The sequence below is a fragment of the Colossoma macropomum genome, unplaced genomic scaffold (assembly GCF_904425465.1).
Source record: "Colossoma macropomum unplaced genomic scaffold, Colossoma_macropomum, whole genome shotgun sequence".
Taxonomy (NCBI): Eukaryota; Metazoa; Chordata; class Actinopteri; order Characiformes; family Serrasalmidae; genus Colossoma; species Colossoma macropomum.
This window is the reverse complement of record NW_023495303.1, coordinates 1,354,294-1,380,150: the sequence shown is the minus strand read 5'-3', so window position 1 is coordinate 1,380,150 and position 25,857 is coordinate 1,354,294. Positions and strand designations below refer to the sequence as shown.

General features: G+C 41.1%; 1 protein-coding gene across 2 annotated transcripts; it reads right to left on the bottom strand.

Moving 5' to 3' along the window:
* Nucleotides 1-490: 490 nt before the first annotated feature.
* On the bottom strand, nt 491-24,686 carry fam207a (family with sequence similarity 207 member A). 2 transcript variants are annotated; one of them, XM_036562066.1, is made up of 6 exons: nt 24,385-24,686; nt 23,204-23,333; nt 7,408-7,476; nt 2,689-2,860; nt 1,785-1,853; nt 491-1,446 (listed from the first exon to the last, which is right to left on the bottom strand). In XM_036562066.1, the coding sequence occupies exons 1-6, from the start codon at nt 24,580-24,582 to the stop codon at nt 1,326-1,328; spliced, it is 759 nt and encodes a 252-aa protein (XP_036417959.1). In that variant the 5' UTR covers nt 24,583-24,686; the 3' UTR covers nt 491-1,325. The 2 variants fall into 2 exon arrangements, with proteins under 2 accessions (XP_036417959.1, XP_036417960.1); XM_036562067.1 differs by having other exon boundaries at nt 23,204-23,330.
* Nucleotides 24,687-25,857: the final 1,171 nt, after the last annotated feature.

The window sequence follows — 25,857 nt, the reverse complement described above, 5'->3', positions numbered from 1 at the left end:
ACATCAAGAATAAAACTGTAATCACTTCAATTTCCGGAATGATTTGTTTTCCCAAAAGTTATCAAATCTCAAAATTAAGCAGAAAATTACAGAATGATTTATCATTTAATAACTTCTTCTTAATCCCAAAATACTTTAAATACTAAACAACTTCCTATTATCTAGCTTACAACATTTAAATCTATATTACATTATTATTGCATATGAAATAAGTTATTGATATGACAAGTAATTCCAAACTTCAATGGTAGTATATTATACAGTACTGTGCAAAACTTATGTACCTACAAAAATGAAAGACTATTTATCTTGGCAGTGTGTTTGTGGATGTAAAATATGATATAAATACAAATAAACAGTAAAAAAGTGAAATGAATGTTTTCTTTTTACACCTGATTTAACTGAAGGATTAGCTATTAGATGGTAACCGTAACACTGAGCTTTCTCAGTGAGAGCAAATGGTTAAATGAACACAATGACACACACAGAATCACAATAAATTACATATTTGTTTATTTGTGCTTATGGTTTCAAGCAAATAAACACATACTGCCCAGGAAACAGCTTTACATATTTTCTTTCATCGAAAAAAAAAAAATAACGTTGCTTAAATTGATTAGTATAATAGAATGAAACATTAAAGGGCCCATATCCTACATTTTTCTTGCATCTTATATTTCAACCCTGAAGTCCAGTTATGAAGTTATGCACCCAAAATAGTCATAATTCATTTTTTATATGACCATATTCAACCTTTTTCTTCCTTTTAATTAAACAGGCTTTTTTTTTTGTTACTGTCCCTTTAAGACATATATGTAAATGAGCTCTGTTCTGATTGGCTGCCCTGTATAGTGCCTCATTCACAAAGTCATCCACGCTAGAACATTCCTTGAATCTTATATGTGAAGGGGCGGGGCTAAACTGCTGTAGTCTGACCTATTGGATACATGTAAAGGTGTTGTTTTTTTGTGACATCACAAAAACAATGAATTCAAAACTGCAGGTTGCAGTTAAGGCTGCAGCTTAGTTCCTACATGTGGACTCTACAGACTGAGGAATGAACAGTATGTTTTGAAACATTAACAATGTTTATATGTTAACATAAAGGGAACTGAGTTTTCTATGATATGGGCCCTTTAAAGTCCTGACCGTGCTGGACTGGCCCTTTAATAAGGCTACTGTGGTTATGGCACCGTTTTAAATTAGCCCACAGCATTCAGGGCTGCTGTGTCCAGTGTGGCTTTGAGTTACTGTTGGTCAGCGTGTTGGGAACAGAGGAGGGATGGGTATGGAACAGTCTGTGGGGGGAGGGGGGGCTGGTGGGATTAACTCTGCTCGTCCTCCTGTCTGAGGCGTTTCCTCAGGTGTTCTCCAATCGCAGCGAGGGGGTTGGCCTTAAAGGTGGGGTCCTTCATCGCCTCGCTGAAATGGGACGCTTCCGTCTCCCTGAGATCAAAGCACAAAGCAAACTTAAACATCCCACAGCTAAAACAGTGGTGTCAGTGTGTCGTACAGTCTCTGAAACCACAGGATCAAAGTCTATTACAGATAGATAAACATGGTCTGAGGTGAGTGTGTGATGATCTGTGCATGACGCTAATTGGTGGGCATAAGCTCCCATTACGTGATAGCTACATGAGTCTTGTAGCTCTAGTGTAAAACTGAAGAAGCAAACTTTTTGAGGGGGTGGGCTGTGCATGGGGGGGCGGGGGTGGTTAAACAGTGTATATTAGATTTTTAACCAAATTATGGCTTTAAATGTAAACGTTCTGATTGGCTCTTACAGCAGTTTTCTCTTCTGCGCAGGCTTCATCTGGTAGTAGTCTGTGGGCTCTGCTTTCTTCCTGACCGGACTGTGAGAGAGAGAGAGAGAGAGAGAGAGAGAGAGAGAGATAAAAAATAATAAAGTCAGTGGATCCAAGGAACAAACACTTTTTCAAACACAAGTGAGTTTATAGTGTTAAATGCACTTTATCAGAGAGAGAGAGAGAGAGAGAGAGAGAGAGAGAGAGAGAGAGAGAGAGAGAGAGAGAGGGAGGATGATAATGGTAGTACAAAAAAAGAAAGAAAAAATTAAACAGATGAAAGAAAAAGAAGAAAGAAATAGAAAAGTGAGAAAGAAAAAAAAGAATGAACAAAAGACAAAAAATAGTAAGGAACAAAAGAAAAAGGAAAAACTGAAATATGAAACAAAGGAAAAATAAAAGAAAGAAAAAAGAAAGAAGTCAAAGCAAGGAATGAATGAAAGGAAAAGAAAGAGCAAGAAAGAAAAAAGAAAAAAGAGAAAAAGAATGATAAATATAAAAAAAAAAAAATATATATGAAACAGCAAAAAAGGAAAAAAGTAAAGAATATGAAACAGCAAAGAAAGAAAGAAAGAAAGAACAAGAAAGTAAAAGAAAACGGACAGAATGAAAGGAAAAGATGGCAAGAAAGAAAGAAAGGAAAGAAAAGACTGAATGAAGAGTAAGAAAGAGGAGAAAAATGATCTGAAAGAGAAAAAGAAATGGAAGAGTAAGAAAAAGAGAAGAAAAAGAAAAAAGAAAATGAAAGAAATGAATATGAAATAAAAAGAAAGAAAAAAGAGAAACAGTAAGACAGAAATAATAAGACAGAATGAAGAAAAGGGAGAGAGAGAGAGAGAGAGAGAGAGAGAGAGAGAGAGAGAGAGAGGTGTAGTTACTGTACCCTTTGTGTCTCCTCTGTGCTGATGCAGTAGCGCTCTCTCTGACCGAGGGCAGCAGCTGGGTCAGTTCAGGCAGAGCGTCGGCCAGCACCCTCATATCCCCCACCACCGGCGTGGCCTTCCTGCGCTCCAGCGCCACCTGCTGCTCACGGGCCACTTTAATTGCACTGATCTCTGCGCGCACACACACACACACACACACACACACACACACACAGACATGCATTAGGACACTTTTCAACTCGGACAGTCGGAAAACTGTCATCTCACCAAACCTCAAGTTATTTGCGTCCAGGTGGTCATCAGGTAAAGTTTAACGAGGTCTCAGAACAAACAAGCTGCCACGCTATTAATGGAATAATCTCTGCCTAATGGACCACTGAGTGCTCTGATGAAGAAAGAACCCGGTTCCGTTTAAACTGAGACCCTAACAGGCTAAACAACTCCTGCATTAACATCACAGGCTTTGAGTTACAGCACTTTCTATATGAATCACAGCAAAACTGCAACATAAAGACTGAATCCTGAACGGCTCTTTGTTATTTTGTTTCAGTGCAGAAAAGCTTAGTGCTAATGTAAGAATGGGAATTAAAAGCTACTTACAGAGCCCATGTTTTCATATTAAACACCACCATGAGGACAATAATGATATGTTCATTATTATATGACAAAGGCCACGAAATGCCTGCAGTGTCCAACAAGCAACTGAACGCTCTTATCTTCCTTCAGGAGTCGATAACCGGCGACAATAACACTACATTTCTTTTCGGAATAATTATTTATCATGATTAAAAATAAAATACTTATTGAGAAATTATGCATTTTATTATATTACATCTATACATACTGCATATTGTACTGCCACTTGTTCATACACTGATGCTTATTGGACAACTGTTAACAAATGTTATCCTTTACAGTGTTTAGTCACTTGGTTCATTCACTGAATGTGACATGCAACACTGAACTGTCACCTGTATAATATTTATGAAATTTTACTTATTTTTGTACTGCACAATATACTCTATGGTTATTTTAACATTTATTTTATTATATATCTTTACTTTCTATTTATGCATCTGTATAATAGCGCACAGCAATATTTTTGCTCTTGACCATATTTGTGCTGCTGTAACCAACCAACCAACCTACCTACCTACCAACCAACCAACCTACCAACCAACCTACCTACCGACAAACTATTCACCTACCAACCAACCTACCTACCTACCAACAAACCAACCTACCTACATATCAACCAACCAATCACCTACCAACCAACCTACCTACCTATTAATCAAATCAACCAACCAACCTTCTTACCTACCGACCAACAAGCCAATCAACCTACCTACCAATCAACCAATCACCTACCAACCAAACAACAAATCACCTACCTACCAACCAACCAACCTACCCATCAACCAACCTACTTACGACCAAACCAATCACCTACCTACCTACCAACAAACCAACCAACCTACATATCAACCAACCAACCAATCACCTACCAGCCAACCAACCTACCCACCCACCAACCAACCCACCTATATTTGATGTCTGCCGTTTCACCAAGGCGATAAGCCACCTGGGGCCGTACGTTACAGTTATTTTATCCCATGTAAGGATAGTTTCACTCGTGATAAAATCACTGTAACGCACAACCTCTCGTAGTTTACTGCTTTACATCAGAACTCCAAAATAACACCAAATACGGTCACAGGGCTTCACTTCTCAGAACAGTGGTCTCCTAATGACTCACAGCCTGCAGACAGATTTATTAAGAGTGGTCACAGAGGGACTGGGTGTTTGCTAATAGCCCTTCTGATTCATTAGTAAATGCCCCACGAATGGAATGGAGGAAACAGGATTTGGTTGTTGGTTTGACTGGAAAAAAAATTTGGCCCAATACCTGGTCAAGAAAACAAAGCCTACAAAAGTACATATGACCGAAATATAATGAATGCAGGGCAACAAGCTAAGAGAAATAATACTGTAGAAGTGTAGCCAATTAGTTTCTACACTAAAGCACACTGACTGGGTGTTGTGCATTATTTAAGGCCAACATACAAACACACACACGGCAAAACAGTCAACACTCAAAAGGCCCAAATCTAACATTTCTGCCTTTTATTTTTTTCCCCTCATAACATCTGTGTGGTTTTATATACCAAAAATAGTCATAATTTCTACACGACCACTTTCAACCTCTATTTACCCCTCAGAACTAAACAGTCTGGTTGTTACTGTGCCTTTAAGATTGATACATGCAAATGAGCTCTGCTTTGATTAGCTGACCTGTACTGTGCCTCATTTGAAAAGCTCTCAAAGCTGAAATGCTCCTTAGAACTTTAATATGAGTGGGCGGGGCTAAACCGCTGTAGGCTGAATAGGTGAATATATGTAAATGAGTTGTGACATCACAGAAACAGTGAGTTCAAAATGAGCTGTTTTCTGCAGCTTAGTTTCCATATATGGACTGTATAGACTATATGGAGTAGGTTGTGGATGGTATGATATGATATTATAAGCTATTTTCTATTCTGATTGGCTGAAATAGGTTTTTATTTGCAAATATTTATTATTTTAGGCTGTTTAATATGGGATACCACACAAGGTAGCGCTTGAACTGGCCTTCATGTCGGCCTACTGATGATTTTAGATTCATTTATGCGAGCTGCATGTTCTGTGGTGTCGCTTGGCCCCCTGATTGGCCCCCTGATTGGCCCCCTGATGATGGTGTTATTCTCATCCAGCCTTTAATGCAAACATTTTTGCTGAATATTAACATCAGGAGCCTCCAACCGGAATCTTACTTGTTTTTCCGGAAAACTGAATCATTCCCGGATACACACACACTGACCGGCACCAAACTTTCCTGGTGGAGCGCTGTGTCCGTCATCTCGGGCCGTACTCAAACTAACAGCGGACACGCAGAGGTCAGCTTGCTCCTCCCCGCTGACGCGTCCACTGACCATGACAGCGAAATCGATCGATACATTTCGCCCCCTTTTTTAATAGCTGCCTGTCCTCCAGCGCTGCTGCGTCGGGTTGCAGAGAGTCAAAATCTCCATTAAGCCCTAATTATAATCAGCCTGCTGGGCTAGTGTTACGCAGCGCATTGATTGGCTCAGCAGATTCAGTTTCCAATGAGCGCAGTTACGGGTAACGGAGGACGCTGCGGCGCTAGGAAGCCTGCAGACGAGACGACACCGAGTCGCACAAGGGGGCCAAGCACCGCCGCAGAACAGCGGAGTCCAATACAGAGGCAAGAAGAAAATAACTGCAATAAATCTCATAACATAAATAATTAAACAGAGATAATAGCACTCAGAGTTACACATCTGCAAAAACGCAATTATAAAAACAAAAGGGACTAAACTGGACAAATGTAGTCTGCAGATATCAGACAGAGATTATTTTTCAAAATGTGATCTGCAGGTTTTAAAGACACAATTATTATTATTATTATTTTTTTTTTTTTGCACGTAGAGAAGATTATTTTAAGCCATTTCAAACAGACAAACCAAAGCAGCATGGAAGAGTTTCTAAAGGTTGTCCTGTATACAATATACAATAGTAAATTAAAAAAATAAATAAAAAAAAAGTGAAATTTATCAAGCATTTTAAAAGAAGCAAATTATATTTAAAAAAAAAAGTAGGTAGGTTTCAAATAGTGTTCTTCAAAAATGTCTTTCAGAAGATTACACTATAATTTGTTACTAAAATAGATCTAACACACATTCATAAATGCACACATAAATACATACATACATATACATATATATATATATACACATACATACATATATATATTCGTAAGTAAAAGTTTAGGCACCACTGGTCGAATTCCATGTTTCTAAGTGGAAATAAGTGAACACTTTATGCATATTTAACAATTTAACATATTGGAGGAAAGTAAAACACAACATGGCCTGTTCAAATGTTATGGTACATTTTATGTTTTACATTACTCTTCCTTCTCTTTTTCTTCAATATGTTATATATACACATATATATATATATATAGATAGCTAGATAAATAGATAGATAGATAGATATAAAACCTTGTACCTCCAAAATGGTAACTTTACAGGAGAAGGAAAAAACATACTTTACTTTTAATGTAAGTCAATGGAACCAGAGTTTTTCCATGTCATTTTAGGTCATTTCTTTTAGTCCATTCATTATGAAATTTACAGACAATGCAAAGGGCAACATGTATTATGTCAAAAACTGAAAAACATCAAAAATGGAGATACGAGGTTTTCTTCTGATAACAGAGACATATAGAGCATAGAGATGGGACAGTGATAGAGAGTGATAACGTTGCTAAATATGGGCTGATGAGTATGAGCGCCAGGGAAAAAGCTTTCAGAGCATGAAAAAAGGCCACGAGCATAAAAAAAACAGCCTCTCTTATTTAAGCCTCACAGTGTAGTAATAAACACTAAAGTCTAAATCTCATAATTCCACTCCTATGGAAGGTGATTCATATGTAATATACAGTAACATCAAAGCGGAGATTGTGGAATCTCTTAATCACAGCTTTACTGAAGTGATCAGAATAACATTCCCAGCTTAGTTAAATCTGAGGAATCAGGATCAGAGTGTGATGTATTTAATATTTACAATTTTAAACGTTATTTCCTTCGATAATACTGAGATACAAAACAAAGCAAAAGAAAGAAAAGGGAAAAAAACAGAACACGATGACTCACTGTTCAGCCATCGCTGTCTCCTCTCCTTCATCTTCTCCTTCTTCGACTGCTGTTTCTTCTCTTCTCTACCTGCATGAATGAGAAACCATAAATATTAACGCACCCCGTCCAGCTCCGGCTACTCAGTCTGGGTTTCTGAATTGAGCTTTAATGGGAGAGCATTAAAAGCTTTTAATGGAATTTAACATTTAATGGAAATGTAGCAGCAAAGTACATTTCACGTTTCTGAGGGACCTGCAAAATTAAACAATCTGTAACATTTAACCCCAAATCCATTTTCATTAAACACGAACGTATTTCTCTCCAACTGTAATATTAAGCACTCAATTTTATTTTTATTTTATTTCTCATTATTATGCAACACTGCCTGTCACTAATATTAAACACTACAGCGTTTTATTAAAATTAAACACTAATTTCTGACAGTTGTATTAAACACTATTACACTTAGTAGAAATAATAAACTGCTGTATTTCACTGCTCACTGGCATTTTAATCACATCTGAATACTGTCATTTTTATTGGTTAAGTCCTGAAATATCATCACAAATGTTCATCTTTCAGCATTATATATATTTATAGAGCTTATTTACTCCAAGAATAAGTGACTAATGTCAAACTAAAGCTCAAAATCACAATAACATCTGTAAATAATCTGTAAAAATATTTTACAGAATTATTCCGTCTCAAACCAAAACCAATCTGAATAAACAAATTAGAAAAAAATATCAAACTTGAAAAAAAGACATTTGAATAAACTTAAATATGAACAATCCAAATTTGAATAACCTCAAACTAAACAAATTGAATTTGACCAAGACTCAAACTGAACAATCTGAACTGGAATAAACTTCATTCAAATTCAAACAATCTGAATGATTTTTGATTACAAAAGTTATTTTGAACCCAATTTCAACAACCTTAATTTGAATAAACAAACTAACCAAGCTGAATTTGAGCTTGATTTGAATGAACTAAATTTGGGCTCAATTTGAACAATCTGAACTTGAACAAACTCAATTTGAACAACTGGAAATTGAATAAACACAAATTGAATAATGTAAACTTGAATACAAAAACCGAACAATTTCAATAAACTCAATTTGAACAATTTGAATAAAATCAATATGAACAAAGTGAACTTAAATAAAATCAAACTGAACAACATGAATTAGCATAAACTCAAATTCAAAAATCTGAACTTTAATAACCTCAATTTGAGCAAACTGGAGAAAAGAAGTAAATACACGAATATGAACATTAAGAAGAAAAAAAATATTTGAATAAAAAATTTTAAAAAATACATTTGAATAAACTCAGTTTTGAATTTGAACAATCCAAATTATAATGAACTCAATCTGAAGAAGCTGAATTTTAACTCATTTTGAACAATCTGAACTTCAATGATTTCAATTTGATTCAAAAAGTTTAATTTGAGCTCGATTTGAACAATCTGAATTTAAAATTTGAATAAACACAAACTAAAGCTAAATTCGAGCTCAAATAGAATAAGCTAAATTTGAACTTGAAAAAAACACAATTTGAATAAAGTCAATTTGCACAATTTGAATAAACTCAATTTTAAAACTCAAACTGAGTCAGCAAATCTGAATTAACATAAACTCAAATTCAACAATCTAATTTAACAGCCTATGAACAAACTGGAGAAAATAAGTAAATACATGAATACGTACATTAAAGAAAAAATAACCCAATTCAAATAAACAAACACATTTGAATAAACTCAGTTTTGAATTTGAACAATCTAAATTATAATGAACTCAATTACAAGAAGCTGAATTTGAACTCAATCTGAATTTCAATAAGTTTAATTAGATTTTAAAAGTTTAATTTAAACTCAATCTGAAATTGAATAAACTCAAACTAAACAAGCTGAATAAACTCAATGTGAACAATCTGAATTAGCATAAACTCAAACTGAATATGAATACATCTACACAGAATCCAAGACATCACAAGTCAAGGTTCCCAACAATTAGATAAAACCACTGCAGTATGATGTCCATTTTTTCCGTGCGGTCATTCAGTGAAAACAGTACAGTGTCACTGAGGGGAAACGGAGTATCAGGCCCTGCTGATACAGGGACACATGTGAGGAGAGTGGAGGAGATAGCCTGTTAGCGGCTAGCTGTGTGCGCAGCGATTAGCGCAGCCTGTTATTGTAGCTGTGTGTAGCTTCCTGCTCCCGGATGGAGCCGCGCTATCAGCCAGAACAGCCCGCCAGTCTGCCACAACACTAACAGCGCCACGGCACAGGATGTGGACGTGTGTGTGAGGTGGGGGGTAAAGTTGATATGAATATTGTTATTACATTAGTGGGTCTAATGTAAACCACATGCTCGTTCCATATGTGTAATTTTGAGGCTGTGTGTGATATGAGTGCGTTCACTCGTCTATATGGAACCCCCAGTGTGATGCAGTGTTTAAGAGATTAAGTAGTTCCCACGAGTGCCCCGAGAGTGGACGCCTTGATGTCCAATCAAAGAAGAGGCCCAGCACTCGGATAAAGATGACGTTAAGGAAAACACACACACAAACAATAGGGCACAAGATCCCAGAACGCATGAGAAAAACAGTCTCGGATAAAAACAAGGTCAAGTCCACTGCAGGGCCCAAAGAGAACACACACTATATGGACAAAAGTATTGGGACACCTCCACATTATACCTACAGGAGCTTTTATGAATCCCATTCTAAATCCATAGGCATTAATATGGAGTTGGTCCCCCTTTGCAGCTCTAACAGCTTCTACTCTTCTGGGAAGCTTCTACAAGATGTTGGAGAGAGTCTGTGGGAATTTTTGTCCATTCATCCAGAAGAGCATTTGTGAGGTCAGACACTGATGTTGGACGAGAGGGTCTGGCTCACAATCTCCATTATAGTTCATCCCAAAGGTGTTTGATGGGGTTGAGGTCAGGGCTCTGTGAGGGCCAGTCAAGTTCTTCCACACCAAACTCACCCAGTCAGGCCTTTATGGAGCTGCTTTGTGCACTGGGGCTCAGTCATGCTGGAACAGGACGGGGCCGTCCCCAAACTGTTCACACAACGTTGGAAACACAGGGTCAAATTGTCTTGATCTGCTGAAGCATTAAGATTTCCCTTCACTGGAACTAAGGGTTCTAGACAAACCCCTGAAGAACAGCCCCATATCATCATCCCTCCTCCACCAAACTTTACAGCTGGCACAGTGCAGTCAGGCAGGTAACGTTCTCCTGGCATTCGCCAAACCCAGACTCGTCCATCAGACTGACTGATAGAGAAGCTGATTCGTCACTCCACAGGATTCGTTTCCACTGAGTCCAGTGGCGGCGCTTTACTCCACTCCAGCTGACGCTTGGCATTGTGCTTGGTGATGTAAGCCTTGCATCCAGCTGCTGGCCATGGAAACCCTGCCATGAAGCTCCTGGTGCAGTATTTGTGCTGATGTTGATGCCAGAGGAGGTTCGAACTCTGCAGTTATTGATCAGCAGAGCGTTGGTGTCTTTTATGCTCCTCAGCACTCAGCGACCCGCTCTGTAACTTTACATGGTCTGACACTTCATGGTCTGAGTTGCTGTGGTTCCTAAACACTTCCACTTTTTAATAATGCCACTCACAGTTGATTGTGGAAAATCTAGGAGGGAAAAAATTTGCGAACTCACTTGTTGCACCAGTGGCATCTTATTACAGCACCACACTCGAATTCAGGAGGCTCTTTAGAATGACCCACTCTTTCACTAATGTGTGTAAAGGCAGACTGCATGGCTAGGTGCTTGATTTTATACACCTGTTGCAATGGGACCGAATGAAACACTTGAATTCAACTATTAAGAGGTGTGTCCCAATACATTGTCCATATACTGTACTTTAAAGTTGGCTTGACCTTAAAAATACTTGAAGTTACCAGCTATAAACAGCTGTTGATTATATAGTTGATTATATAGTTGATAATCGTTTTGATAAATTTGGTGTATAAAGTACATTAGTAGCACCCTGGCAAACACACAGCAACCACTGAGTAATACCCTGGAAACCACCTGGAATACTAAAAATACTGCTTAGCAAAGCCCTGGAAACAACTTAGAACATTAAAACAACCACGCAGCAACTGGACATCACAGCAACCACGAGGCAACACCCTATCAACCTCCTGGAATACTACAGCAAGAACCCAAGATAACAAGGAAGACCTTGGCAACCACCTGGGAGTCGGAAAAGCAAGTTTATCATGTTTATTTATGTCTTACAACTAAAAAATGTTTTTGTTTAATGATTTAGGCAATTATACAACAGTTAGTTCCAGCCATGCAAGCCGATTGGTTGAGAAGCATTCTAACTGTGCTGTTATTTCGCCATAACATCACGTTTTTTTTCACAAACTCTATCACTCTGCTGAGATGCCGTTGCTAGGCAACAACTTTGACAGCTGTAGGAGATGCTCAAGCCATTTGAATGTTTTTACTTTTTACCCAACACCATTCGCCAAACTAAATGGGCTGTAAGATGCTTTACAGACTGGCTGGAACAAAACAACATTAATACTGATCTGGCAGAAAAAGACAAAACTGAGCTAAACTTGATATTGTGGCAGTTTTATGGCTCAGTCTGATTTGGTCAGACTCTGAAGATCAAACTACACGTTTGGCGAATGGTATTGGGTTCATTTCTGGCTGATTCCAGGTTGTTTAGCTGTTCTTCTGTCACAGCTGCCGACTGAAAAGCTGCTCAGTGGTGATGACAGTTTGGGAATTTAGTGTAAGGAGCTGGAGAACAAACTGCCGGCTGTGCAGCGAGTGGGCGGAGCTCGTTACTCTGACGTAGCAACAAGCTGCTTGTTAAGGAACTATAATTAACTGCCAACATTAAAACATATTAAACGCCGCGTTCACGGCCCAGTTTATTAATTTATTACTTTATTTATTTAACTGTTGTATTAAAGCAGTAGAACGCTCGAGGAGTGTGTTATCGCCAATAACATCATGGCTGTGATGATCTACGGCGACCAAATCACAGCCGTGATGTTATTTTGTGATAACGCACTCCCTCTCGGGTTCTACTGCTTAAGTATAATGCCAAGTGGAACAGGTTAGTGCTAACACTAACACCCTAACACCACCTATTCCGTCAGTTGTTTATTGGGCAGACGTAGCTGTGCCGCTTCTGCTATTTATTTTGCCCCCTGATCTAATTCATCTGGACACTGGGCCTCAATCAGACACGAAACATGTCTTAGCTGAGCGACTATATTTGAGGTAAGGGGGGGTAAACTGCTCATTTTTAGATGAACTCTTGGTCTGAAGAAAAACTCCTTCCATTTCTTAACCTTTTGAACAAAGAGCCTCCAAAGTGAGAGTCGATGTGTGATCCATGAGAGCATGTCCCGTCTCGAGGGTCTTATCATGTTGAGGTAAAATGAGACCGTGCCGATCTCAGCGCTGCCCCAAAGCCTCCTGGGAGTAAACGGAGCTTAATCTCTCGGCAGTGATCGATCAGACAGCCAACAATACTTCAGTCAGCGTAAACACATCACAGAGCCCGTTATCACGAAAACATCTAACGCTGAAACTGACAAAGTGGACAACAGCTGTAATGATAGCTGATGAATATTCAGATTAGTCAATGAATATTCATCAAAAGCTAAACAGGTTCATTTTTATGTTATTTATTATGACTTTAAAATAAAAAAAATACTCTTAGAAGTCGAATTCATACTGTCATCATGTTATATGTGAGGTTGGTGTAGTGTAGTGGGTAACACCTCTGCCTTCTACCCTGTAGACTGGGGTTCAGTCCCCACCTGGGCAGCATCCTACACTATACCAATAAGAGTCCTTGGGCAAGACTCCTAACACTACCTTCACCTACCTGTGTAAAAACGATGAAATTGTAAGTCGCTCTGGATAAGAGTGTCTGTCAAATGGTGTAAATGTAAATATGTATGATTTACATTGCAGAACTACTTAAATGTAAACCACATAATTACATATAACTACACAAAAAAGATGGTTCTTCAAGGGTTCTTGAGCAAAAGCAATGGTTCTGTATAGAATCATGAACTCAAAGAACCCTTAAAGGGTTCTATGCATCGTGAAAGGTGTTCTTCAGGTTGATGGAGAATGTGCTGTAGATGGTTCTATACAGAACCTCTTGGAAAAGGGTTCTATATGCCACCAAAAGGGTTCTTCTATTGTTACGATGTCAAGTTTGTTACAAAGCAGCACTGCTGTCCACTCACTCCACTCACACCAGCGCAACACACACTAACAGACCACCACCACGTCAGTGTTACTGCAGTGCTGAGAATGATCCACCACCCAAATAGTACCTGCTCTGTGAGGGTCCATGGGGGTCCTGACCACTGAAGAACAGGGTAAAAGGGGGCTAACAAAGTATCAGAGAAACAGATGGACTACAGTCTGTAACTGTAGAACTACAAAGTGCACCTATATAGTAAGTGGAGCTGATAAAATGGACAATGAGCGTAGAAACAAGGAGGTGGTCAGAACGTTATGCCTGATCAGTGTATATACCTGGACGTATGCAACTGTTTTCAATTCAACCGATTTACTGTAGTTTAGTTAATCACATTTTTCTTATGTAATTATGATGATGGTGATGAAGATATTGGGGGATGGGAGGCTAAAAACGGCCATAAACCACACGTATGCCAGATCAGTGAAGTGTGGCACATACAGAACGGCACTTTTAAGCATGCATGAGCACCACAGAGTCATTACAGAGAATACAGCTCATTATCTCATTCCCAGCAGCGAAGAGCCTGGAGGGCCAGCTACATCATCATCATCATCATCATCATCGTCATCTCCAAACAGACCAAACTGAAGCTAATTAAATCAATCAGTGCCAAAGAACATTCCACATGAGTTGTGCTTGCGGATGGATTTAAAGGGCCCATGTCATGGAACCTTGCATTTTTTAAAACAAATGAGTTTGATGTAGTATGTAAACACTGTAAAAAGTTCAAAGCATAACCTTCGTTCCATATATGCTGCTCGTTTTGGATTCATGGATGATGTCATGAACACAGATGCATTGGTATATATACACTTATTAGCCTACAGCAGTTTAGCTCTAAATATTCATCTTTATAGGAGTTTTTCCTCACCAAGTCCATCATTTGATGAGCTGTAAAATAATATACAGTGCTGCTGGAAAGCTCTAGCATTACGTGAATTTCTACATGAATGTGACCTAAATGTGATCAGATTTCCAACTCATGACAAGAGAGTTGAAAACACAAACAAGTAACTAATCAACTAAGCAACCTAACAAGGTTTTTGTTGGTAAAAGTAGGTGAACCTACTTTTAGGAACTGGTGTGACTCCCTTGAGCAATTCAACCAAACGGTTCCTGTAGCTGTTAATCAGACCTCCACTGACTTGGAGGAATCTTGGCCCATTCTTTCTTATAGAAATGCCTGAACTCTTACGTTGGTGGGCTTTCTTAAACACCACGCCTTAGATTCCGCTTTGACATTGGATTAAGGTCTGGACTTTGACATTCCTTCTGCTTCAACCATTCTTTGTAGACTAGCGTTTTTAAGGTCGCTGACCCACCTTCAGTTGAGGTTCAGTTCATGGACGGATGCCCTGACATTCTCCGGAAGAACTTCTTGATATAACCTAGAACTCACAACTCCATGTTGGCAAGCTGTCTCAGTCAGATAGCAGCAAAACAGCCCCCAACCATGATACTGCCACCACCATGTTTCACAGTTGGGGTTCTTATGCTGGAATGCAGTGTTTGGTTTTTGCCAAACATAACTTTTGTCATTTAGACCATAAAAATCCATTTTGACCTTATCTGTCCACATAACATTATTCAGTAATCTTCTGGCTCAACCAGGTGGTCTTTAGAATCTTCAAACAGGCTGGAGGGCTCTTCCTGGACAGTGGTGGCTTTACTGTTCCATACATACTTTTCTTGTTCTTGACTGTAGTCCATCTGTTTCTCTGATACTTTGTTAGCCCCCTTTTACCCTGTTCTTCAGTGGTCAGGACCCCCATGGACCCTCACAGAGCAGGTACTATTTGGGTGGTGGATCATTCTCAGCACTGCAGTAACACTGACGTGGTGGTGGTGTGTTTGTGTGTGTTGCGCTGGTGTGAGTGGATCAGACACAGCAGTGCTGCTGGAGTTTTTAAACTCTGTGTCCACTCACTGTCCACTCTATTAGACACTCCTACCTTGTCAGTCCACCTTGTAGATGTAAAGTCAGAGACGATAGCTCATCTGCTGCTGCACAGTTTGTGTTGGTCATCCTCTAGTCCTTCATCAGTGGTCACAGGACGCTGCCCACAGGACACTGTTGGCTGTATATTTTTGGTTGGTGGACTATTCTCAGTCCAGCAGCGACACTGAGGTGTTTAAAAACTCCAGCAGCACTGCTGTGTCTGATCCACTCAGACCAGCACAACACACACTAACACACCACCACCACGTCAGTGTTACTGCAGTGCTGAGAATGACCCACCACCCAAACAGTACCTGCTCTGTGAGGGTCCATGGGGGTCCTGACCACTGAAGAACAAGGTAAAAGGGGGCTAACAAAGTATCAGAGAAACAGATGGACTACAGTCTGTAACTGTAGAACTACAAAGTGCACCTATATAGTAAGTGGAGCTGATAAAATGGACAATGAGCGTAGAAACAAGGAGGTGGTCATAATGCTATGCCTGATTGGTGTAATGCTAAAGCGTAAACTTTCATGCAGCGCTGTCGGACTGCGACTCCCAGATTTAATGACCCGGGTGTTTCACACTGAGGACTTCAGTTTGTCAGCTCTATTTTATTTACACTGCTCGTTGTCCTAAGGCAGCTTGTCCAGCCTGCTAATGAGCATCCAGCGCATATAAGTGGAGAAGCGGACATTTTTCAGCACTGGGTTCTCTATTTTCGCCTCTCGATCACACATCAGAGAAAACCTGCTCCATATGATTGTCATGATATTTTATGTCATGAACGTATTGACATGACACTAAACACTTTATTCCATTTATTATACCATTTATGGCTGTTACTAAACAAAAAATGACAAATATTCTGTGCTACTGGCTTTTTTGGAACGTTAAGGCTTGAAATGGCGGCCCAATCACAAGCCAGAAATTCTCTTTGTGCAGCATAATGGATGACGGAAGACTGACTGTGTGCAATATCTGTAGCACTTTGCTGCGATCGGTGCCGTGATGTGCCAGCTGTAGCGATCACGCTGCCGTACCACGCATGTCACACAGAAGTAGAGGTACTACGACTGTCTGGCTCACGGGATGAAGCAATACTGGAGCGATCTTGGAGCGGAAGCAACAATACTGATGCTCTGAGGGAGAACTACTGAGAGGAATCGACATTACAGTGTCTCTCACCATGTACTTCTCTCCATGGTTACAGATAACAGTGTCAGAAACCACATCAGCCCATCAGCTAAGCCTACACTACACTGCCAAAACTATTCGCTCGTCTGCCTTCACACGCATATGAAATTGAGTGAGGTCCCATTCTTAACCCATAGGGTTTAATATGATGTCCGCCCACCCTTTGCAGCTATAACAGCTTCAACTCTTCTGGGAAGGCTTTCCACAAGGGTTAGGAGTGTTTATGGGAATTTTTGACCATTCTTTCTGAAGCCCATTTGTGAGGTCAGACGCTGATTTTGGACGAGAAGGCCTGGCTCACAGTCTCCGCTCTAATTCATCCCAAAGGTGTTCTATCGGGTTGAGGTCAGGACTCTGTGCAGGCCAGTCAAGTTCTTCCACACCAAACTCGCTCATCCATGTCTTTATGGACCTTGCTTTGTGCACTGGTGCGCAGTCATGTTGGAACAGGAAGGGGCCGTCCCCAAACTGTTCCCACAAAGTTGGGAGCATGAAATTGTCCAAAATCTCTTGGTCTGTTGAAGCATTAAGAGTTCCTTTCACTGGAACTAAGGGGCCGAGCCCAACTCCCGAAAAACAACCCCACACCCCTAACTTTACACTCGGCACAATGCAGTCAGACAAGTACCATCTCCTGGCAACCGCCAAACTCAGACTCGTCCATCGGATTGCCAGACGGAGAAGCGTGATTCATCACTCCAGAGAACTCGTCTACACTGCTCTAGAGTCCAGTGGCGGCGCTTTACACCACTGCATTCAACGCTTTGCATTGCACTTGGTGATGTAAGGCTTGGATGCAGCTGCTCGGCCATGGAAACCCATTCCATGAAGCTCTCTACGCTGTTCTTGAGCTGATCTGAAGGCCACATGAAGTTTGGAGGTCTGTAGCGATTGACTCTGCAGAAAGTTGGTGACCTGCGCACTATGCGCCTCAGCATCCGCTGACCCCGCTCTGTCATTTTACGTGGCCGACCACTTCGTGGCTGAGTTGCTGTTGTTCCCAATCGTTTCCACTTTGTTATAAAACCACTGACAGTTGACTGTGGAATATTTAGTAGTGAGGAAATTTCACGACTGGACTTGTTGCACTGGTGGCATCCGATCACGGTACCACACTGGAACTCACTGAGCTCCTGAGAGCGACCCATTCTTTCACTAATGTCTGTAGAAGCAGTCTGCAGTCTGCAGGCCTAGGGGCTCGGTTTTATACACCTGGGGCCATGGAAGTGATTGGACCACCTGAATTCAGTGATTTGGATGGGTGAACACAATGGTGATGTCAGAATCTTCATGGTTTTTTAGAAGAAATTTAATCTGAAGAATGGTTGGTGAATGAGGCCCAATGAAAAGAAATGCAGATAAAATGTTGAAGACAAACTATAAGTTTCAGGAGTCAGTGAGTGAGGCAGGTGACCTTAACACTGAAGTATAGAGAACAAAGAGTGCTGGCGGTGAGGCAGAAGGACTCCGTTTAGTAGGGGATGATGCAGATGATGACTAAAGCAATGTATCAACATCCAGCCAATTCAGAAAGACTTACAGCAGTAAATGTAAACAGTTTCTTCATTCATTTCGGTTTCTTAATGTTTTGGACCTACTCTGTTATTAATATTACTGCTACTGAGTGAGAAATGTTTGTTTTTTGTTACAGATTTTTCCCCTCAAAACTTCTGTTGGTCACTATCTGTAAAGCCTGGACAGACGCAGCTCTGTAGCAGTAAGGCTGTCTTTCCTGTGTTTCGCCTGATTCTCCTGCACTGCTTCAGCAGTGGCTCAGAGCGGCAGAACAGCGATGTGATTTTGGAGCAAGAGCGACAACAATGACGCTCCGACTTTGCGGAAAGCTGTACCGCGCTCCGAGCAAAATCACGCCGCTCCGCTCCCACGCTGAGCCTCGGTGAGGGAGCCAGCATCGGGAAAAAATCCCTAACAACATGAGGGAGAACTACTGACACGAACTGAGATCCTACAGTGTCTCTCATCATGTACTTTTCTCCATGTTTACAGATAACAGTGTCAGAAACCACATCAGCCCATCAGCTAAGCCTATTTGAGGTCACTAAAAATGTGATATGTTGTCTTATACCCTATTCCACAGCTCAGCACTGCATCCCTCAGTCTCGGCTGGACTGAATTTACTATTTTATAGTGTTTATGTTTTTATTCAGCGCACACTACACAAACACAGTCAGACAGTTATGGTGAATCCTTGTGGTATCAACCAACCCTGACTGCTAACCTCGCTGAGCTATAGGCTAATAAACAACACAGATAGCATTAATACAACTCCTACCTCAGTTATCAAACAAAATCAAAAAGAAAACAGCAGTTTCATCTTCATTCAGCATTAAATAGATACTAGAGACCAGTTTTTTTTTTTACCTTTTAACCATAAAAAGAAGCCAAACTGAGGTAAAGTATCTAGATAGCTAGCTACCATGCTAGCTTTACATTCTAAAAACAGCTGGGTAGCTTGTTGGGTCAATTTGTTGGGTTATTTCCACAGCACAGGTTTGTTTTTTGTATTTTTGTTTTTTTTTGTTGTTGTATTTTTGGTATTTTTGGGCAGCCCAGCCGCTGGGTTAGTGACTGTGTGGATCAGTAAGTAAACTTCCATAAAATACAGAATCTTTACTTCTTTTTATCAGGTAAAACCAATAAATACAGGTGTTTTATTTCAAGGTGTTGCTATGTTACCCCAGGTGGTTGCTAAGGTGTGCTTGGCCATGTCTATGTTATCCCAGGTGGTTGCTAAGGTGTTGCTAGACCATTGCTATGTTATCCCAGGTGGTTGCTAAGGTGTTGCTAAGATAGGCTAATAAACACAACACAGATAGCGTCAATACAACTCCTACCTCAGTTATCAAACTAAATCAAAAAGAAAACAGCAGTTTTATCTTCATTCAGCATTAAATGGATACTAGAGACAAGGTTTTTTTCACGTTTCATTGCTGTGTTATCCCAGGTGGTTGCTAAGGTGTTGCTAGGGCATTGCTATGTTGTCCCAGGTGGTTACTAATGCATTACTAGGCCATACTATGGTGTCCCAGGTGGTTGCTAAAGTGATGCTAGGCCACTGTTATGATAGCCCAAACGATTTGAAGACAGTTCAATCTCAAAACAGCCCACCCACAAAAATCAACCCCAAAGCAGCTGGTTTATCGGAAGCTCCTCCCACCTTCGGCATACATCATAAGGAGGAGGGTTTCCTAGTCTTTAAATCGGAATACCTCATTATATAGACGACTGCAGCACCACTGCGGGAGGCGAGTTAGCATGTTCACCAGGCATAGCAATGGTTAAATTTAGCCATGCAGTTAGCACATTGCTAATTGGTGGGCTATAAGCTCCCATTACTTGTTAGCTGCATTGGCCTCGTAGCTCCAGTGCCAAACTACAAAAGCAAACTTCAGACACCCAAACAAGTCTTGACTTATCAACTTCATCTAGGTTGGGGGGTGGTGGGGGTGGGGGCAGCGGGGGTGGTGGTGGCAGTGGGGGTAACTATCGCTTTAAGCCAAAAAAGTGCAAAGCAGCAGGAAAGATTGAGAAAGTGATGAATCTCTCCATCACCCACAGCAGCAAAACAGGCATGTTTAATGTGCTGTAGCAGCGCGATAGGCATCTCCTCCGATAACACCCTACCTCAGCCTGCACTCGTCTGTTTGCAGAGAGCGAGGGATGAGGGGAAAAAACCCTGCCCCACCTCACCACATCCTGCCCAGAGAGGATATCGTCTTCCAAAAGCTGGCAGAAATGGACACGGCTCAATTAAGGATGGACAGAACATTCTATCTGCCTCTGTCTCCCCCCCACCTCCTTATCCCTCTGTCTCTCGGAGGAGAAGTGGAGAAGTGGCGGGGGTTAAGGAGGCGGTTTTTTGGGGTCGAGGCGAGACACCGATACCTCCGATTAAAGATCTCGCCCTGTCAAAGCAGAAATGCAGCCGGATCGATCCGGCGCTGGACGCAGCCGTGAGGAGGACAGTTCAGATTGGGGACGTTTAAAGTGACATTTCAGCAAAAATTTTAATTAAACAGTTTTTTCCCTTCACAACATTAAATACTGCAGTTTTTTATTATATTACATTCTAATCTGATTGTGTGAAGTCAGAGGATTAATGGGTAAATTGTTACGGTCGATGGGTCAGTCATAGATGAGGGAGGACGCAGCTAAAAGGAAACGGTTCTGATCAATAAAGGTCAGAAGTGACACATAAAACCTCTGACCTCTCACACGTGCAGTGACCCGTAAAGGCCAGAACTGGTTCAGAAGTCAAAAAGATCTCCTGGCAGTCAAAACTGTCTGTGAAGCTGCGTTTTACTGGACTGGCCGAGTGTCTGGTCAACTGACTGGATTAATACTGATCTATAAATCAGGGACAGCAGAACATCCACATAACAGAGAACTGGGGCTGTTTTAGTTCTGAACTCGCGTCTCACTATTCATTTAAAGTAACGCTCCAGTGTCTTTCTGTCTGTCTCTCTCAGTCTCTTTGTCTCTCAGTACGTCTCTCAGTCTCCTTCAGTCCGTCTCTCTCTGTCTGTCTCTCAGTACGTCTCTCAGTCTCCTTCAGTCTGTCTCTCTCTGTCTGTCTTTGTCTCCTTCAGTCCGTCTCTCTCTGTCTGTCTCTCAGTCTCCTTCAGTCCGTCTCTCTCTGTCTGTCTTTGTCTCCTTCAGTCCGTCTCTCTCTGTCTGTCTCTCAGTACGTCTCTCAGCCTCCCTCAGTCCGTCTCTCTCTGTCTGTCTTTGTCTCCTTCAGTCCGTCTCTCTCTGTCTGTCTTTGTCTCCCTCTGTCCACCTCTCAGTCCGTCTGTCTCCCTCTGTTCGTCCTTTTGTCTCCCACAGTTCGACTCTGTCTCCCTCAGTCTGTCTCTCTCTGTCTGTCTTTGTCTCCCTCAGTCCATCTTTATCTCCCTCAGTCCAACTCTCAGTCCATCTTGGTCTCCCTCAGTCCATCACTGTTTCCCTCAGTCTGTCTCTCTCAGTTCTCTTTCTGCCTTTCAGTCTCTCTCTCAGTCTGCCTTTCTGTCTTGCTCCATTAGTCTCTCTGTCTCTCCGTCTGTCTCTTCATCTTTACGTCTCTGTATTTTTCTTTCTCTCTCTTTGTCTATCCCTTTCATTCTCTCTCTCATGTTTTCGTATTAAGGACAGTCTAGCAAAATATAAGGAGGTTCTTCTCTCTCTCTCTCTCTCTCTCTCTCTCTCTCTCCCTCTCCTTCTCCCTTTCCCTCTCTCTCTCCCTCTCTCTCTCGGACAGTCAGTCTGCAGGGCAGCCGCGCTGAGATGCAGCTGAACTATTTCACGCATCAGTTATTTATACTGCAGAGAACTAAAATTAGAACAGGAGTGTTTACCAACCTCAACACACACACACACACACATCTACCTTGTGCTTCCATTCAATGGCCACTTTATTAGAAACACCTATAGTGGTCCTATGGTCAGAAACTAATTGTGCACACTAATAATAAAACTGTAGTAAATGTAAAAAGTTTTTGAGCCACACTAACAGTACAAGGAGCTTTTATGGAGTTATGTTGTGTAGTTTACTGATGATTACGGCTCTATCAGCCCATTCCTAAAGACATTTCTGGGACAGAATGAACTTTTTTGGAAAATGTTATGTCTATATACACCTATCAGACATAACATTATGACCACCTCCTTGTTTCTACACTCATTGTCCATTTTATCAGCTCCACTTACTATATAGGTGCACTTTGTAGTTCTACAGTTACAGACTGTAGTCCATCTGTTTCTCTGATACTTTGTTAGCCCCCTTTTACCCTGTTGGTAAACGATGACCAACACAAACTGTGCAGCAGCAGATGAGCTATCGTCTCTGACTTTACATCTACAAGGTGGACTGACAAGGTAGGAGTGTCTAATAGAGTGGACAGTGAGTGGACACAGTGTTCAAAAACTCCAGCAGCACTGCTGTGTCTGATCCACTCAGACCAGCGCAACACACACTAACACACCACCACCACGTCAGTGTTACTGCAGTGCTGAGAATGATCCACCACCCAAATAGTACCTGCTCTGTGAGGGTCCATGGGGGTCCTGACCACTGAAGAACAGGGTAAAAGGGGGCTAACAAAGTATCAGAGAAACAGATGGGCGTAGAAACAAGGAGGTGGTCAGAATGTTATGCCTGATTCGTTTATATATACATTTTAAAGTGATTTAGTCTTCTATAAATCTACACCAACTACAAATGTGAACGTGGAAATGCAGCTTTATCATAAAATCACAGCTCAGTTAAAGAGAAGCTGTTCTTGTTTAATATCTTAATAACAGCTGCCATCTAGTGGCCACAAATTGTAATGACAATCTCCTAACTGAAGACTTATCACTATAAATCTGCAGTCCAGATGTGATAAAGCAGCTGGATCTCTCACCTTTCTGCTCCTCGGTGGCTTGCTTGGTGGTTCGGACTGGTGAAGGTTCATCGACTTTCAGAGTCTGGACCAGAGCCTCCGGAGTGATTTTGGTCCCGGAAAATATTCCCTTTGGGAAGTTAAAGGCCTGCTGGAGAGTAAAGTGAATGAGATGTGAAACCTAAAGCTGTTACTTGGTTACTGTGACCTGGTCTGTTCAAATGGCTGGACATCCATATAAATGGAATGACATAGAAAATAACGTCAGACTGAAACTGCTGAAAAACTACTGGAGCTTTGGAGCAGTGGACGTTTCACGGCGCTGCCCACTTCTTCATGCCATACTGGTACCAGGGTAAGAGGGTCCATTCACTGTTCACTTTATTGGAAACACCTACCCTTTGCTTTCACTAACGGACCACTTTATTAGAAACACCCACTTTGAGCTTCTAATAATTGGCCACTTTATTAGAAACACCTACGCTGTGCTTCCACTCACTGGCCACTTTATTAGAAACACCCACCTTGTCCTTCCATTAACTGACCACTTTATTAGAAACACCTACCCTGTACTTTCACTAACTGACCACTTTATTAGAAACACTCACCTTGTCCTTCCATTAACTGACCACTTTATTAGAAACACCTACCCTGTACTTTCACTAACTGACCACTTTATTAGAAACACTCACCTTGTCCTTCCATTAACTGACCACTTTATTAGAAACACCTACCCTGTGCTTTCACTAACTGACCACTTTATTAGAAACACCCACCCTGTGCTTTCACTAACTGACCCTTGTGCTTCTACTAACTGGCCACTTTATTAGAAACACCCACCTTGTGCTTCCACTAACTGGCCACTTTATCAGAAACACCTAAACATAGCTCCACTACATAGGGCCACAATTACAGACTACAGCTCAACTGTTTCTGTAAAATATATCAACCCTCCTCTGCCCCAACCCCCACTGGTCAGCTTCTGACCACAGGAAGGCGCAAATTTCCGTTCCACCTTAAATGGGCAGCAGACACATTCTGGCGCCGCGCTATTTCAGCAAAATTCGACCCTAAAGCCGACCAAAGAGGAGGTGCTGCTGGAGGTTTAACACACACAGTGGAACCCCACCCAAAAATATCCAGCCAAGAGCGGCCCTGTAGTCAGAAACGGATCACTGCTGAAGGGCTGAGGGTCTCGGTACCTTTAGGTCCGGGGTCTCCTCAGCAGGTCTGGCTGGCTGTGGTTCTGGTTGAGTTGCAGGCTTTATTATCGTGTTTGGCTCCTTTAACTGCGCGTTTACAGGCGCTTTCTCCAGCTTCTGTGAGGAGCCGCTCTGCGTCTCCACCCTCACAGCTCCGTGGTGAAGCTTCTGTCGCGCCCGCTTTATTTTTCCTACCATTTCTGCTCTGATTTACCGCTTTAACAGAAACTTCTCTGCTCTTTAAACCGCGTGGTTTGTTTTGGTAATTCACATGTTTCAGTGAGCGCGTCGCTCTAAAGCGTCCGGAGTGCAACACTGCAGACAATCTCAGTTCCGGTTCAGAGCAGTTAAAGGGCAACTCCACCGATTTTTCAAATATTCTCCATATTTAAATGGTTAAGATATATAAACAGTCATTCAGAGTGGTTTGGTGTGAAATGCTCCGTTCTGGAGAAACTAGAGAATTGTTCGCAGTGGTGGTGATAGGAACCAGACGTCCACCTCTAAAAGCTCCCTCACAGAAAGTTACTACATGAGATGGTTATGAATTCACTGCCTGATGACTGAGACGCTGTTTTATGATAGTTTTGAGAAGATTTTGGCCTTAAACTCCATTCATGGTGGAGGGATACATGATATGCAGGGTGTTGTGAGGCAAAATAGTCCCCAAAGAAAACTTATTATTTCATATTTTCCACTATTTTCCATCATCAACATTCCATATAAACTCAGAAGACTCGTGTAGGTTCACTGGTGGTTCTGGATAGTAAATAAAATGTCTATATTTGTGTTGTAGTCATGGCGACCCCTGGTTCCTATCACCACCACTGTAAAGACATCTGAACCATTTCACACCAAACCGCTCTGAATCTCTGTTTACAGCTCACACACTGAGTTATGCAGAAATTTTGAAAAATTGGTAGAATTCTCCTTTTTTAACATTTTTAAAATTCACCGATTTTTAAAATTTGCTGCATAATTGACTTGTTGAGATTGAGAAAAGGTTGAGAAATACGTTTTCTTTGGGAACCATTTTGCCTCCCAACTTCCTGCATGTATCCCTCCACCATGAATGGATTAAAATACATTTCAAGCCAAAACTTTATCACAAAACTATCATAATACAACGTCTCAGACATCAGGCAGCGCATTCAGAACCATTTCATACAGTACAGTAAAGTCTATGATGTGGCTTTTAGAGGCATTAAACTCTTCAGATGTCTGGTTCCTATCACTACCACTCATTTGACTGGAGACTCGTTTGTATTGAGGAGCAGCCCAAGCAACAAGCAGATCAACTGTCAGTCATATTTGTGGTATTAATCAGTCTGATTAGTCTGGTCTAGTTTTCATTTAGTACATTTAATGATCAATTGTTTCTCAAATAAACGATTCCTCAATAATCTAAATCACAAAGCTTATTAATCCCTAAAATATTACATCTATCCCTGTCTGAATAAACATATCTAGCAA